Here is an 18399-nt window from a genome sequence, read left to right as displayed (position 1 = left end):
AAATGCATACAGAAGCTGTGCGCCTTTGGAAACTGCTGATATTGGATTTCTTTTCAAATTGGTTTCTCCAAGAATTTTTATTTAAGGGGCCCATAATTTTGCCATTAAAAATGCAGTGCAATAACTCCCCCAAAGAGATTCCATCGACTCATTCAGAATCTCTAGGAGTTTCTGTGCCTCCTGTGGGAAGCTCTTATTAAACGGGGAGGGTTAAGGAAATTAGGTCCTGAGGTGAGAAGCACAACTCCACCTCTTCCCAGTGAGTTTTTCAGTGGGGAGATAGAAACTGAGGAGGATGACAGGGAGTTATAAGGATTTGTAGATTCCTACTTATTGACAAGAGAAGAGGGACAAAGAGAATTTCAGATTATGAGGTACTGCTGATGTGATCACCTTGCTAAGTCTGTGAAGTGACCTTTGCCACAGAATGCAGACGTTAAATGAGGCAACACCACAGACGTTATTGCCTTCCCCTCATGTTCTCACAAATCTCTGCTCTTTTGCCAGTGTCCATTGTTGTTCAGAGCAGTTCATTTAATTTCTTAATGTATTCTGAATGGCCAATGTGGCTTTGAATAGGATTCTCAGAATGTATGGCACTAGCACTACCTCCTGATGGTGCAATCTGGAGATTTCCAATCCATTTCTATGAAAATGACTGTAAAGTGAGCTTTAATTAGATTGATGGTGAGAAGAGAAACAGTAGTAACAATAGTTCTCTTCATTTCGGTTTGGGGGAAATGGAGCATCTTTTCACATGACGGAGCATCCCAACATAATAATAATTGTTTCATATTTCACAAGTTCTTTTGGCTGTATTTAATTCAGTGAAATACTGCATCATTTTGAATCTCGTATTTCTTAGTTGCAAATGCATTTACAAAAATCTGTTATTTCTAATTGAGGGTGGCGATCAATGTCCCCAAGGGAGAAATTACATCATTTATTGAACCGTAAAATGCATAACCATGCCAATTGGCCCCAAATACGTCAATATATGGTTTAGCAAGTGCTCTGATATAAATTGTGTGGTAAAAATGTGCAAGTCTGAAACCCAGCCAAAGATGAACCATCGCCTTGGGTCATTCAAGATTGAAAACAGTGTCGTAATAATTTTGCATGCAGTATTTTTGCCTCTTGCTGAGTGCCAACTCAGCAGAGTCTACTGCTGGTTAAACTCAAGTCCTATTCCAAGGGCTTGTTTTATTAACACCTAAGGCAAAATCACTCTCTATATTGCTCTGGATATGAGAGGACTATAGCTGTAATATGCCAAGAAAAGTATATTCACCCTCAGCTTTGGTCTTGTCAAGAGAATCATGTGTTCTCGGACACATACTCGCTTTTCATGTAAAGGAATTCTTGAAAATGCAGATACAGGCATAAAAATTAAAGATGAACAGTTGAAAGTACTTCAGAGTGCTTTGTTTATGTTATGTTGGGCCGATATTCTGTGTTATCAAATATTGTGATATTTGGAGCATATTGTGATATTGTTCTTACAGAAAATAGTCTGTACACGTGTTTAAAACCCCAGATATACAGTGCCTATAGAAAGTCATCATACCGCTTTGAAATAGTTACTATATTTGTCGTACAGCCTGAAAACTCTCTTCAAGTCCATCCACAGATTTTCTATTGGATTTAAGTCAGGGCTCTGACTTGGCCACTCAAGGACATTCACCTTTCTATCCTTAAGCCACTGCGTTGTTCTATTGGCGGGATCGTTGTCGTGTTGGAAGGTGAATGACCTGCCCATCTTCAGCTGTCTAGCAGAGGGACGCAGGTTGTCCTCAAGAATTTGGGTGTACTTGGCAGCATCCATTTTCCCTTCCATCCTGACCAATTGCCCAGTCCCTGCTGAAGAGAAACATCCCCACAACATAATGTTGCCACCACCATGCTTCACAGTAGGTATGGTGTGTTTTTGGGTGGTGTGCTATGTTTGGTTTTCACCAAACAATAGCGCTTGGAGTTCAGTCCAAAAAGTTCAATCTTAGTCTCGTCTGACCATAAAACCTTTTTCCACATGGCAACAGAATCTTCCAGGTGTGTTTTTGCATAGCACAAACGAGACTGAGTGTGGCACTTTTTCAGAAAAGGCTTCTTTCTTGCTACCCTGCCATACAGGCCAGCTTTGTGTAAAGCTTGTGAGATTGTTGTCACATGCACAGACAGACCAGTCCTTCAAAGTTGCCTTTGGCCTCTTGGTAGCTTCTCCGATCAATGTCCTCCTGGCTCGGTCATCCAGTTTGGACGGACGGCCTGATCTAGGCAAGGTGTTGGTGCCATACGCCTTCCACTTCTTAATGATGCTCTGAACGGTACTCAGAGGGATAGCTAAAGCCTTCGAAATCTTTTTGTAGCCTTCACCTAACTTGTGCCTTCCTACAACTTTATCCCGGTGGCCTTTTGAAAGTATTTTTCCAACCATGGTGAATTCTTTGCACTTCTAGTAGTGGAATCCTCAAGAAACAGCTGGTTTTGTTCTGAAGTAATCAAAACCACTACAATTGATGTCAGGTGGGGGGCAATTAGCCTGGTGTTTTGATCTGGAGTATACCCATCACAGGGTATGATGACTTTCTATAGGCACTGTATGCAGTGTCCCGCTCTCTGCAAGGCAAGGCACATCTCACAGTGAGAAAATGTCCCTTTGTTTCACCAGAATCTATACTGCACCAGCCATACACTCTATGCACCGCAGTTGAGTATTTTCTTCCTCACGCTGGTCTCCACCATACTTCAGCAATGAATGATATTGTGATATTTTTTAAAGTAATATTGTGAATAATAAAATGTGGATATCGCCCAACCCTAGTGTCGTTGCTTGGGATGCATTGGGATGATGTTTGATGTTAAACCCTGTAAAGCATACTGGTTGTAGTGGGCTAAGATCTAATATTTTCTTACTATTATCAACCTTATTAATGATTCAAATTGCTGTTATGTTTGATTTACAGAACTGTGTTCAGAGATATGTTCTAATAATTTTCTCTCTCTCATCTCAGGAAAGTGACAGTGACAATATCCAAAAGAAAACTGAAAAAGATACAATCTTCAAAGAGGCCAAGAAAGTCCTAAAAAGAAATTTCCAAGTCAACACTAAAATGACCTTCACTGAAGAGGGAGAGGTTTGTACAATCATTCTTATATTTGTTTTCCCCCCACAAAGAGCGAAATGCAATCATAGCCCTTTATAGTGCTGATACACACTGCATCACAAGAGGGACACCTATTGTCATAAGTTAGCCTTTTCACTCAGAGAAAATTAGGTGGCACCTGTGATGTTTAGACTCAGATGTGTGTTTATTGAGGCCCACTAACTGTAACTGTACATGTTTATACGTGTGTGTGCTTGCATGCATTTGTTAGTTCATGTGTGTCTCTGCGAGACACTTTTAATGTGAGCGTGTTAGTTGAAACCTATCCAGCTGAAAATTAGATGGCACCATTGCAGTGTCGTGTAGTGAAGTGTGTGTGTGTGTGTCAATCAATGCCGTCTCCAGATGGTGCAGCAGTGGCCCCCGCTCCAGAGGACAGCCGTGCCAGTCACAGAGGAAGATGATGGGGCATCAGGCATCAACGTGGAAGAGGCCAGAGAGAGGCTGCGCCGAGAGGACCAGGCATTTGACAAACAGGAATACAGCCGCAAAGTCAAGGAGAAACACAGGGTAACACTAGTTCAATCATACACTTCAACAGAAACACAGGGCAAGACTGGTACAACTGCAAAGTCATTCTACTGAGTACAGCTGCAACAACTTTCGGTTGTGCCACTAGCCCATACAGCAGCCTGAGGGTGGAATAGAAGGGTCTAGAATTGCTGTGCATTACTGGGCAGACAGCATGTTGTCCTAATGGTGCTCTGTGGAGAGAAGGCTCAACATCACAAGGGTGTAAACATTGGTCTCAGTTTCATTAATGCTGCTAACGGACTGCACAGCAAACTTTGTAGAAGCAGTGCAGCCTCATAATCGCAATGGACATTATGCAATATATTTCTTAATATACTTTATATATTTTTCTCCCTTACATTATTCCTCAGAACCTGTGTAGAACACACTATCCCAGGTATCTTCAGCTGTCTTGGTGTCATTGACAATAGAGCCAGTTGAAGGCTCAAACTTAATCTTCCCCCTTGTACTAGCAGATATGAAAAAGATATGTCACAGCTGTGACACACATACACACACACACATACACACACACACACCCTGAGGTTATTACCTCAAAGTGATTGAGGAGAGGCAGAGGCCAGATGGGTCTCTGGAATGTCTTCAAGCAGCTGCTTCAGCCCCAGGAGAGATCAGATGAGAGGGAGACAGAGGCTGAGCATTCATTGAGGTTCAAAATGCTTATTCATTTCAATAACCTGTCAGATAAGGGGAGTAAATACACATTTTTACAGACCAGGTAGTCTTCATTAGTCATGTAGGTAGCTTATGTTTGCGCACAAACATTTAGATTAATGATATCTAGTATCATTTGTCTGTCATTACGTGCAAACTGGCGTTCATTGAATACACATATTTTCATTGGCATTCGTCTTAATACTTAAGTATGCTTCAAAAAGTTAATCTACTGCAATGTAAGAGCTCACATTTCTGTTTGTACCGTGACCCAAACTCCTGCATACTAGTGTTCTAGATTTGCCCAGAGGATAAGGCAAAGCCTGTCCTGGCGCACCCCTCTCCCTCCCACTCTGAGCTATATATATAACCCAATATATCCCAATATATTGCAGGTTGTAACCAAAATGAAAATAACTGACATAGCTGAGTCTAGCACACAGCTTGGGAATCTGCAGGCAGACTGAGGGAGATTGGGCTGGAGAGAACTAGCTTCATTCCCCCCCCCCCCCCCCCCCCAGAGCTGCAGAAAGTTTGCCTGGGTTATCTGATTTGCAGAGAAAGTACTTTTTTCGCCAGTGGATAAATATTGACTGCTGGATTCTATCTTTTCTCCCTTGCCGACTTCTACCTTATTTTGATTTAATGAAGCGATTATCGTATGATTTGATTGGAGGCAGTAATCATTGGCCTAGTGTTGTGTGGTGAATATTGATGAGCCAAAACATTGCGCATAGTTTATGAAATGTGAGCAAAGTGGAGTCGTTGTTTTAGTAGGTAAGGGAAGAATTCTTATGCTTTCAAATACACAATGACCTCTCACTCAAGAAAGATGCAAAGCGAAAAAGCCTACCCATATTATCTGAGGTATTATGGGAGGCTTTTATTTCAAATCCTATATCCATCCCTTAGACCTCAAAAATGCTTGTAAACTAAGCCAAATCAATCTAGCTTGTTGAGGGTTGTCGGTCATCAACAATGTCACACATGTATTGGCCCTGCTAAAGCAATGTGTAGGTGTAAAGCACGGACCTCAAGTGGCCCGTCATCTTGAAAATTAAGTTATGTCTGAGGTTCTCCTCCCGCACTCATGTCTATTAGGCTGAGCTTTTGTGTTTAACGCCTTGTCCTATTCAATTGTCGTGTGCGGGAAGCATTGCCAAGAAGTGTTGTGAGGGCGGCCGACGTGTGAAGAAGGAGAAAACGGACGCTTTAAAATCCATTTTAATTTTGCGTGGCTTCACTGCCTCTGACAAATCAATTAGCGGCACGCACCAGCACATGAATCATTCCTTCTTGGCTGACAGGCTGTCACACAGACTGTTACTTTACTGACTACTAGGGGATAGTTGTAATTCTTAATTTCTACTTTACTTTAGGCCTTACAATAGCTGATATTGCCAACTCACTACTCTAGAGTCTAGACTATAGTAATGACAGTAAACTAAGATGGTTTACAGTAAACAGATGATTGATTAGATTGGCTGAGTGGAGGACTGTACCAAGGGAGGGGTTGTTTATTGGGGAGTTGGTATTCCTCCCTTCATTCCTTAAGGCCATTCTAATAGAGGCCTAACTTATTGGTTAGTCACAACACCCTCTGTTGCTTTTGCTTTTTCTCTCTCTCCATTTCTACTCTTCTATCCTAATGCTCTCTCTCTCTCTCTCTTTCTCTCTCTCTCCCTCATCTCTCCAGGTTGGGCCAGGGTAGATTACCATATTTTGATTTGGTCACGGCGGAGTGCTCCTCACCAGCGACATAAAAGCTTTAGAAACCCCTGAGACACACCGTCTCTCATAGAACCCTCGAACCGAACACCAATTTGAGCTAGCCCCTGCCGTCCTTCCCTTTGCCAGGGACAAATGAGAGAGACACAGGCTGAAGGTCAGGCAGACATTTTCCTCCCACATTCTCACGCAAAAGATGGTTTTCACTGGGAGACATTTGGAGCAGAAATGAATCAGCTCCTGACATTATCCTAATGCAGTCTCCCAATGCATCTCATTAGGCCTCTGTTTTCACACTCCAGCCTTATTTTCCCCATCAAACAGGGATTTCACTCCCTGCAGTCATTCGCTGCGGTCAGTTTTCTCCCTGAATGTGCAGTTTTGAGCCAAATGGTGATGGCGGAGGTCAGCTTTAATTTGGGCACTGTTTGCAAGCCAGCATTTTGTTGAGATTTGTTTGCTCTTTCATTTCCCCACATAAAGGACATTGTCACCTCTCAATACTCTGATTGTGACCTGTCCTCCCTTCCCTTTTAAATATACATAAAAAAAGACTGTGGTTGTCCTAAGATGGAACCCTAATCCTAAAATGGGGGTGCCCAAGCTCTCCACAAGCCAATGGCTATTGTCTTTCCTTGACATTCTTTCATTAGAGCTTTCTACTGTATTGCTCCGGTGAATGGATCCAAGGAAAAAACTGTAGAGACAAGTTTTCAGTAGAAAATATTAAAATATGTATAGTCTCTAATAAAGGTTTCTGCTGGAGGGGAACAAACTGTATGAGTTGAATATGGGATATATTGAATGTACGATGTAATGCTTTAACCCAGAATATGACATGTCTAATTGGGAAATGACCCACATTCAGTGCCTATAGAAAGTCTACAGCCTCTTTTGTTGCTCCAGAGCCTGGAATCGAAATACATTAAATGAGTTTGAATTTTTTTAAGAAATGTTTGCTTTTAAGCTCTTTGTAGGAGAGCCACAACAAGGGGTGTGTAGACTTTTTCTTTCTTCATTTTTAAGAAATTATTGAAAGTGTAAAAATATATGTTCTTTCACTTTAAAGGTGTCCAGTAGGCTATGTAGATCCATGAAAAATAATAATAATAATAATAAATAAATAAAATAATAATCATAATTTCATGTATTTCAATTCCAGGCACTGGGGCAACAAAAGGTGAACATTTAGAAATGGGGTGAAACACTTTATATAGGCACTGTATGTGTATATGGGGGGAATGGGAGGAGGTTGTAACTACAATGGGGGGTGCAGGTAGAGCATATGGGATGAATGCATCCACTGTAAAATAGCAGTAGTGGTTTATTTAAAAAAAAAAAAAAATGTATTACACTATTTTCTTATCATTTGTTTTCATTATTGTTTTTCTTTTCCTTCTCTTTCCCTCTTATAGCTTTTGTTGATTCTGCAAGAATGTTAATTGTGAATCTTGTTTATTGTTCTGTATTTGCTCTGGCCTAGAAAATAGTTTTAAAAAGCAATACAAATTTGGTCACAAAAACAATAGTGTCCCTGCTATCACCAAAGCTCTGACGCAATTATGAAATCCAGTCAGATTTGAGGCCTACCTCTACTTCTCTGCAAACAACCTGCCTTGAAAAATAATGATTAAAACTGCTCCTTGCTCATTCTCTCCTTCTCCTTTATTCCACAGGAGAAGAGGCTGAAGGAGAAGGCTGCCAGAAGAGATGCCAGCAAGCAGCACACAGAGGTAAGTCTCTGTCCTCCATTTTACAGCAAGGTTTTTTTTTCCTTCTTAAACAGCATATCAATTACACCCTGAATGGGTTAGACTCCAGGAACTAGCTCCACTTCACTCATGCTAGATTAAACTATTAAAGCGATACTACTGTCAGGATGCCACCAGTGAACTACAGTCCAGCTCCACAGGAAGCAGAAGGTAAAAGTATGGGACACTTCACAACATTCTCTCCTCTTTGCTATGTCAGACATTGAACACAGTCCCCTGTTGTCACGTAGCACTTAGCTTTTAGATTTCAATTAAATATCAGGGAGAATGGACTTGCACAATGGTAAACTACAGGATTATCAGTGTCAGCCCCTCTCATGATGAGTCATACTGAAGTGTTATACAGTCATGAGAAAAAATTAGGACACCCTATGAAAACCTTTGTCTTCTTCAACATATTCAAACATATGGACATTTGATATTCATTTGAACAATATTGAAAAATTGAGGTAATATAACTAAACAAATACAACTGAAACAAATTATTTAAAAAATGATTGGTAAAATGTAATTAATAGAAATGCAATCTTCTTGTGAGGAAAAAGTTAGGACACCCCCACATTTAGTTCCACTTAAAATGCCTAAAATTATAATAAAGAGCACCACATCAGGTGCAAATGATTAGAACAGCGTTACAGAGGATTTTGGAGGAGCCTGTCCTATTTAAGCCTCAGATATTTAGTTTGGTTTGCTCTTGATTGTTGAAGTGAGTTGCATCACCATGGCGAGATCAAAAGAGCTCTCTGAGGCCTTCAGAAGAAAAATTGTAGATGCATATGAGTCTGGGAAGGGATATAAAAAGATCTCCAAACTATTCGAAATTGGCCATTCCACTGTCCGGAAAGTAATTTACAAGTGGAGAACATTTAAAACCACCACCAACATGGCCAGGTCAGGCCGCCCAAGCAAGTTCAGCCTAAGAGCTGACCGAAAGATGCTTAAAGAAGTCTCCAACAATCCCAGAATGTCATCACGAGACCTACAGGTATCTCTTGCCACAATTGATGTCAAAGTACATGCATCCACCATAAGAAAGAGACTGAACAAGTTTGCATTACATGGGAGGTGTGCAAGGAGGAAACCCCTGCTGTCAAAAAAAAACATCAGGGCAAGACTAAAGTTTGCCAGAGAACACCTAGAGAAAGACCAGAACTTCTGGAACAATGTGCTTTGGACAGATGAATCCAAAGTTGAACTATTTGGGCACAGTAAGAGTAGACATGTTTGACGCAAAACCAAGACAGCATTTGAGAACAAGAACCTCATACCAACTGTGAAGCATGGGGGTGGAAATGTCATGGTTTGGGGCTGCTTTTCTGCAGCAGGGCCTGGTCAGCTCACCATCATAGAATCCACTATGAATTTTGTATTGTATCAGAGGGTGCTTGAGGAAAATGTGAGACCATCTGTTCGAAAGTTGAAGCTGAAGCAGATGTGGACCATGCAACATGACAATGACCCAAAACATTCCAGTAAATCTACCAAGGAATGGCTCAAGAAAAATAAATTGAGAGTTCTGGAATGGTCAAGTCAAAGCCCGGATCTTAATCTTATTGAGATGCTGTGGATTGATTTGAAACTGGCTGTGCATGCAAGACACCCCTCGAACATCACACAGCTGAAAGAATTCTGCAAGGAGGAGTGGGAAAAACTTTCTCCCAATTGATGTCAGAGACCTGTAGACAGTTATAAGAAACGTCTAATTGAGGTTATTTCAGCCAAGGGGGGCAATACTAGCTATTAGGGCATAGGGTGTCCTAACTTTTTCCTCAGTAGGAATTGGCATTATTGTTAATTTTTCGTTAAATAAATGATTACAAAGTTACATTTTCATAGTTTTTTGTTCAATTACATCCCCTTTATCTATAGACATTGTTAGAAAGAAGATAACATATTGATATGTCCATATTTTTAAGAGAATAACTTAATATTTTGGGGGGTGTCCTAGCTTTTTCTCATGACTGTATCTTCACCGAAGGGTGCATGCTATACTGTAGCTGTGTGAGATGTTTCCTATCACCCACTGAGCCACAGCATCCCCACTCCTGATATCTCAGACAGGGGCAGATGGAGAGATTATGGGAGAGAAAAACCTTGTCTTATGTAAGGCCCCTGTCAGAAAGCATCTGGGGGGTCCTCAACAGAGGAGAGCCTCTCTTCCTCTCCATGTATTAAAATCCCCTTCCACAATGTGTCAGTCTGCAATCCTGCTTGATTCATCTTGCGTAATGTAAAAAGCGAAACTGTTCAGCCCCAGCAGGATTACCCATGCCAGTACTGTCTCTCTCTTTCACTCTCTTTTGCACTCCCTCTATCTTTCTTTCTGTCTCTCTCACTCTCTATCTCGTGCTCTTTCTCTCTCTCTCTCTCTCAAGAAATAGTGAGTATTAACGAGTAACAGTTATGATTTAAATAATAATAAATGGCTACATAGCTAATTATCACCCAAACATGGATGTAGTGAATATCTGGATAATTAAATGCTATCGTAAAATATGGAGACGTACACAATCGGGAATGCGGTAGATTATCGAATTACTTTTCTCTCATTTGATGGCAGGCTCTGATATAGAGTGCAGCCAATGTATAGCACATTTTATTCTTTCCTCAGAGGTAGTTTTCTCTAATTTTTTTATACATTATTATTATCACATTTTGTGAGTGTAGTGAAGCTCCCGAAGGTTGTTAGTGCAGCATTTCTCTAATCCATCTTCCGGTAGCTCATCTGGCCTTCTGATGCCTGCAGCCAGCCCACATGTGTATATGCCTCATGTCTCCCGCTCTCTCTAGCCCTTCTGTTTAGCCTGGTCAGCAATGTGGGAGACAAATCCACAGAAAGGGTGGATAAGAGGAAAAGGCTACATCTGAACGGCATGATGGGTGGGGTTATCGTACACCTCCTGTACCCCCTGACCTCATTCAACTCAGCAAGCCTCCCGATCAAAGAGCTTTTATTGGGTTAGGTCAGTCATTGATTAACAGTTCCCAAATATCCCACCTCTCAATCGTTTCAGAAGTCACATTTCCCTTTCACAGGTAGAGTTGCTCTCATTTTAATGGTGCTACTTTAGTTTCTTTCGCCTCAAAAGTCTGTTCATATGTTTTATCAGGGCATTGCAAACTGGGACGTTTCCCCAATCTCTTGCTCCCAGAGAGAGATGCTGTGCGTATTGACCCATGCTCCACCATGCTGAACACTTCTGCGGCTGCCGTCCTCCCACTCGCAGACAAAGACAATTAGAGTATTACAGGCTGTCTCCACTGGGCAACAGGCCTTCAGCTCTCCACTATACACTCATTTATCATCGCTAACACATTCCCTAAAGCCTGGGAGGGCAACGAGGGTGGCCTCAATAAAGCAGGAGGCCAGATTTAGCCAGATTTAAAGCAGATTAAGAAATGTAAAGTGTTATTGCTTCAAAGGTTCATTAAGGATTTGGATAGAATCAGGAAGGCTTCAGGTCAGATATAGTTTGTGTTAAGGCAGTTTAGTATCCTCTAAATCAACTTAGAGAAGTGTGTTAAGTTTCAATGCAAGTTTCTTTACCTGCTCACATACATCGGTACATACATCAGTGCAACAATCATCGTAAACTCATCACTACTCTGTACTAACGGCAATGACCTTAGCCCTAATCCAAACCCTATAGTAACCATAAGTACAGTACAATGTACAGTATAACAAGTGTAACAATGAGTAATTACAAATTACAAAAGTAATTACATAATAATACAAGCACTGTAATGTGATGTGCGACCAAACATACCATGACACATACCGTTTTTAACTAATTTACTTAAAGCAAACAACAAGAGTTGCCTGTTTTTAAAAGCCGAATAGGAGATTTGACTCTGACAAACGACTTTACTCGATCTCACATGTCTCTTTGAGCCACAGGAATATGTTGAAGCCGTTAGATTGATGCATCATTAATCATGTGTTTGGTATCGGCCACCTGCACATAAAATCTGTGCCACCCAATCTGTCACCTAGGCACCAGGCCCAACCAACCTCAGAGCAGTTCTGCATGCCAGTGGGCTACAGCAGCTTGTCTTTACCTGTGGCCTAAAACAATAAATTATCTCTATGTTAAGTTATGGTGGCTCTTCTAAAAACAGATGGAGGAATGTTGTCTTAGTTTTAGAAGAGGAGGAAGTCATTGGCTCTGTATTTATTTGTTCAGTCACAATGTTCACAATGTTCAGTCACAATTTCTAGAGGTCACAAAGAGAGTGCCAGAAGGCTCTGTTTTGGGTCTGTTATTGTTTACATTGTATATAAATAATATTGTCTCCTTTAGTTAAGGACTGTAAACTGCATTTCTATGCAGATAATACTGTTCTTGATTCTCCAACCTCTACTGTGGATAGTGCCTTGTCTAACCTGCAGATAGTGCCTTGTCTAATACCATTCAATGTACAGTTATTGACGTCAAATTAGTACTGAATGCAACCAAAACAAAGTATATTCTTTTTGCTAGGGCTCACAAATCTGAGGCCATTGTTTCAAAGATCTGCATCTTAGATGGTTCCCAAATTGAGAAAGTGTGTGCTTACAAGTATCTTGGCATCTGGATTGATGACAACTTATTTACTCATAGAAGTTTTAAATAAGTATATAGTTGAATTAATAAAAAAAGCTAATTTTTGCCTCTCTGTATTATAGCTATTTGCCAGGGAAGGGAAACATTCCGCCTACACAGCCCTAGAGAATATAGAAACATAGCAACAAGTGGCTTGGAGAATATTGCAACGTCTGTCTTGGAGGCGGCCCGTGCAAACCTGTCGTGCATATTACTGTGTAGCCTATCAGACAAGACTGATGACAGTGAGAGAAAAACCTACTGTAGGTTGATGGTAGGGAGGGCAGAGCAGACTGTGGTGCGCAGCTAAAAGTTATATGGGTCCTTTAGTCTTTCTTCCCCAGCCTTGTTATTTTTGTCAGCAGTGGGAGGCAGCCAAAAATATGCACACCCCTCCTGGCCTCTTTGACCATCCTCAAGGGGATATGGCTCTTATGAACTCCACTGCTGCTTTCTTTGTTGATCTGCAGAGGAAAGGGATTTGAAAGACATGTTGGAAAAGAGCTTTGGTGCCTTTTAAAGGGGGAGGATGATATTCAAAGCAATAGGTGGTAACATTTCATTTCATGCCTTCTCTCATCTTGGCTTTATGTCATATTGATAATGTTGACAGGACAGGTTGTGTGAACACATTTGACAAGTAACATAACTTTAACACAAACCTAAATGACCCCTTATCCTCAAACAGAGATACACTAACATGAACATTTAGATACAGTATCAGTCGTATTGAGTGTACTTAGCTTGCTGACATTTGAGTGTAGCTGATTAAAGCACCAATGGGAGCAGATGAACTACCACTCACTCTCACTTTTTTAAATAGAGATCTCCCAAGACCAAGAATAATCAAACAAAGCCCCCTACATTGGACAGATGGCATTTTGCTCAACTCACTTCCACCCAGGAAAAATGTATTAGCGTGATTACATGCCAAAAGAGCACAATGGCTGAGCTCTCAGCATCAGAAGATGAAGTTGGAAGGGAATCGCCGCTCTTTGTCGCCATTTAAAAGTCAGCTTTGCAGAGTATTTTGGCAGCAGCTTTCTAGCCAATCCAAAGTGCTGCTCTGTTCCCACCGGAATAGTCGTATCTGACAGAGTCAGAGACGCCTGGAAAGCAGCCGTTGTCATCCATTTCAGGAGGCCTGTCCACTGTTTCAAGATGGCAGCTGTCATGTCTATTCTTTTCCCACCCTCACTGGGGGATAACTCGCAGAGCAAGAAAATGCAAATGCAGGTGTGAGGACGCAGTAATTAATCATCCGATCGATGCATCTGCATTGCTGTACGGAAGAGGTATTCATCCCAGCACTCAACAGACCACTCTCACTAGCTTTCACGGTTGGTGTTCAGAGCGGTGATGTATATGTCTAAGTGGCTCTTGAGCTCATAATCACAGATGTGTCTTATGTACCTGAGCCAGTGCCACATTCTACTGCTGCTCTATAAGTTGCATACTTTTTATTTAGCTGCTGTTTACTACTGCACTCCTATGAACCATTACGGATGACCACAGAATAACAACAAATCTGTTCTTTGGCATATACCCAAATGCAAACCTAGGTTCTGAAAGCAGTCCACTGTAAGGTCCTCTCTGAAGTGTAAATATTCAGGTGTTTGAGAGGTGTATGTTGTTTAGTTTACTGTAGCAGGAGTCAAAGCTTGGGTGCTGGAAAACCTTGCACATAGGATGTAGATTTCTGGGGCTTTATTGAATTTTCTGTATTTTTCGGCTATAAAATCTTATCACTTAAAACAATTTTTTTTACATTCCATTTCCAGGTTTTTTTTAACCAGAAGGTCTGATATTGATGTTGATTGTCATGTATGTGCATAGTTACTATGCCAAATGGGAATTTCACATGTTCAGTGCACTGCACATTGATACTGCAAAAATCACTATGTTGTGGCATAGTCTGATCATCCACTAAATTGTAGAAGTTTAATTTTATTCCCAAAAACAAGTACATTGTGGAAAACATGTTTTTTGTTGCCAAACTCTGTTATTTCCAATAATGATTTATCCAAGCCCTCCCTCAAGCTGCTGTGACACCGATAGAATGTCAGAATACTGATAGTTTGTCTGATCTGTCTCTGAAATGATGGATATCGCTAGTTATGTTAAAGGAGCAGGGCATAAGTTTGTTGGACATCTGCCACCTTGGCGAAAATTAGTTCGAACTTCCAAACAACATTCTCCCTCATAATAATATAACACAGCAGAAATGGACTTAGTATCAGACATTAGCTGTTGCATTTCTGTCTGTATGTATGATTCGAAGAGGCAGGCATCAGAGACAGAAAGGGAAAAATTGGTGTGTCCACTCCCCTAGAACACCCCTGGCAGTAACAACATGTTTATATGCAAACCGAGTGTCCATTTTAGAAAGCACTTTTTCCGAACCAAAAGCGTGTTCGTAAATGAAATATTTCTTTCAAGGGATCTCATTCCCTGATCACTACCGATTAAACATAGTCATTACAACCATTAGGAAGCTTTTAGCAAGCTTGAATTTGACATACTGTTAACTAGTGATACCGTTAACTGGTGAAATAAATTATTGGTCAATAATATCCTATTGTGTGACTCCTTATGCTCAATCAACATCCTATGACAAGCCTTTCTGTACAAGTAGCTACAACAATGATGGTCTTGTGGCAAAAGTATCTACAGCGATTCTAGAATAGATACCTTAAAGAAGTTATGCCTAATGTGATATCATAAATTAAAGGCTAGATCGTAAGGGTGTACTGCCACACAGGGATATTTGGCCAATACTACTGTAATCACCATTCATATCATTTGCTGGCTATGGCAAATCTCCACTTGAAGTATGTCCCCCTAGTTGACCGTTGGTTAGCTTTGTCATTGCTAGCTTAAGTTGTAGCCAGCAGTAGGCTTACTGTACTTCTAGCGAGCAGCATAACATTGCTGTGTATGTTGGTGCAAAGCAAATTGTGTCTGTGTGAGTGATATTACTGCAAAGAAGGCTTGATGATAATTTCTAGGCAGTGCTATGTCTGCTCTGAGACAGTAGCTAGCACACTTATGACCACTGCCGATATGGTCCCTCTTATGGTGGGAAGCCATGGAAATAAAATTGATAATTGCCAACAACAGTCACAGTAATTTCTGCTTACATGAACCATCTTATGAGTGAGTTGGTTGGCTATTGTTGTAACTAATGGTTTTATCCAGGGAGGGGACTAGATGGCACCGACCCCCGAGTTGTGCAGGCTAGCTATGGTGGCATTTGTTTTCATGGAAACATAATTTGCTCATTGAGTTAACATGAGAAGGCAAAGGCAAAATATAGATTTTAATGAAAACTGCTGCATATTTGAACTTCTAGACATTTCGATGCACTGCTTTATGTTACTACCATATTTTCTAGTGGCCTATACAGTATGTATTTTTTTTGTTATATGTCCGCAAAACCTTTGCTATAATTTTTTTTTTTAAAAAGCAACATTTTCACACAATCTGTTTTAATGAAAACTGCTGAACGGATCTTTGTGATATCTGGTCTATATTTACTCACAACTCGTAGACATGACTGTTTTGAGAAATATTCTTAAACGGCTCTCTCCATCTATCTATGTTGTTTTGTTTTTTAAACAGACCCTCATTGATTTACTATCTGCATATAAGTCAAGTGATAGGTCTTGTCACTTTTATGTTATCCTCAGGTGAAATGCCTGGGGTAACATGAACTGTGAGTGGGTTAGGCTGACACTTCTGGAATAAATGTCCTTTCCATGCTGCTTAAAAATGCTTTCAACTTTCTTGGAATTTGAGTTTTCAGAGATGAGGCTCTAAATGAGAATCCTTCACCAGGGGCCTGAAGAGATTTGATAAAAGTACACCAGGGAGAGTGAGCTGTGGTGGCATGTCAGAATTCCTCCAGAAATACGCCCGTGCTATCAGAGGTCTTATCGCATCAAACTGTCCATCTCATTCATGGCTCCTGCGGTGGGATTTCAACCTGACGTGGCAACATTTTATTAGTGTTTCTTGGTACTTACTTGGCACGGTCTAGTAGTGACACAAACCTCTTAAGTTCACATTTTATTGAGGTTGGTATTGATGTTTTTCTGTAGCAATTGCTTCTGCACATGAGTAACTAGTAGACAGCACTGTTTGCTCACCATAGTAGATTAGAATGTTGATGTCATTTGTAGTAGTGTTTGTGTTCACTTAAAGTACTTTCTGTTTGCTGTCATAGACATTAGATGACACCCGATGTACAGTATGGAATGTCTGGGGACTGTTGTGAATGTGTTCTCTCACTGAGAATGCAGCAAGTAAGACGTATTTAAATTGGAACTAACAAACAGAAATGTGCACTCAGTAGATCGTATTGAAGGTTTGCTGACACAGCCCATTTGTGTGTCAATAGACTTTTTCTGAACAATTGCAATCCACCTTTTTCTCCCTGTGCTGTATCAATGACCTTGTTACACTTTTTGTAAGAATTCCCAGGCCTACTTCTTTAATGGTAGACATACTGTGGCTCCAGCAGGGTTCTGTTCCATGAAAAATGAATAGGCAGAAATGAGGCTCCCTGGATGATGAACTCACTGTGGATGAGCGTGTGCTGAAAAATTCATGCCCGGTATTCTAGCGTTTTAAAGCGTCACATACGTTTGATGGTGTCCTAAATGCTAAGTGATTACAGCATTTATTTAAATATTCATAGGTTATATAGTGCTGGCTGGAGCCATTCTGGAGCCATTCTTGACTGGCACTAGGTGTGTGTGCACGTGTGAGTGAGATTGCCATCTTAATCAATAGAAACATCCCAAGGGGATGTGTGTTAAAGCAGCTGACACAGTAAATGCTTGTAAAAGAAGGCTGTGTGCACGCAAAATATCACACAGGGGAAATAAACATTGCAAGATTTTGATGTCAGCTTTTTACTTTGACCTTAATATGAAATTGCTCTGAGGCACAGTGATAAATATCCTGACCACACATGCCATATCATGTGTTTAACAAACACATTTCTAACTAAAAGTATTCAGGGTATTTTTAGAGTTCTTCTCTACTCAGTATCTGTGGTATTCCTAAATGGTTTTCAGTTTCTAAGGAAACACTGATGCGTATTCAGAAAAATATGGCAGTCTTGTTATGACTCTGGACATACACTCACCGGCCACTTTATTAGGTACACCTTGCTAGTACCGGGTTGGACGCCCTTTTGCCTTCAGAACTGCCTTAATTCTTTGTGGCATAGATTCAACAAGGTGCTGGAAACATTCCTCAGAGATTTTGGTCCATATTGGCATGATAGCATCACGCAGTTGCTGCAGATTTGTCGGCTGCACATCCATGATGCGAATCTCCCGTTCCACCACATCCCAAAGGTGCTCCTTTGGATTGAGATCTGGTGACTGTGGAGGCCATTGGAGTACAGTGAACTCATTGTCATGTTCAAGAAACCAGTTTGAGATGATGTGAGCCTTGTGACTTGGCGTGTTATCCTGCTGGAAGTAGCCATCAAAAGATGGGTAAACTGTGGTCATAAAGGGATGGACATGGTCAGCAACAATACTCAGATAGGCTGTGGCATTTCAACGATGCTCAATTACTACGGGGCCCAAAGTGTGCCAAGAAAATATCCCCCACACCATTACACCACCACCACCAGCCTGAACCATTGATACAAGGCAGGATGGATCCATGCCTTGATGCTGTTTACGCCAAATTCTGACCCTACCATCTGAATGTCGCAGCAGAAATCGAGACTCATCAGACCAGGCAACGTTTTTCCAATCTTCTATTGTCCAATTTTGGTGAGCCTGTGCGAATTGTAGCCTCAGTTTCCTGTTCTTAGCTGACAGGAGTGGCACCCGGTGTGGTCTTCTGCTGCTATAGCCCATCTGCTTCAAAGTTCGGCGTGTTGTGCGTTCAGAGATGGTCTTCTGCATACCTTGGTTGTAACGAGTGGTTATTTGGGTTACT

At 41.0% G+C, this 18399-nt stretch overlaps 1 protein-coding gene across 1 annotated transcript in view; it reads left to right on the top strand.

The window, feature by feature from the left end:
* The window catches only part of ddx10 (DEAD (Asp-Glu-Ala-Asp) box polypeptide 10), a 58051-nt gene that overhangs the window by 27313 nt on the left and 12339 nt on the right, over positions 1–18399 (top strand). The window contains exons 14-16 of the mRNA XM_083690026.1: positions 3012–3134; positions 3510–3674; positions 7757–7813. Coding sequence (XP_083546152.1) covers positions 3012–3134; positions 3510–3674; positions 7757–7813 — 345 coding nt within the window. The remainder of the gene's footprint in view (positions 1–3011; positions 3135–3509; positions 3675–7756; positions 7814–18399) is intronic.

Source organism: Argentina silus, assembly GCF_951799395.1.
Source record: "Argentina silus genome assembly, chromosome: 2".
Taxonomy (NCBI): Eukaryota; Metazoa; Chordata; class Actinopteri; order Argentiniformes; family Argentinidae; genus Argentina; species Argentina silus.
Note: the sequence above shows the minus strand (reverse complement) of the source record. Positions and strands in the feature narration are given on the sequence as shown.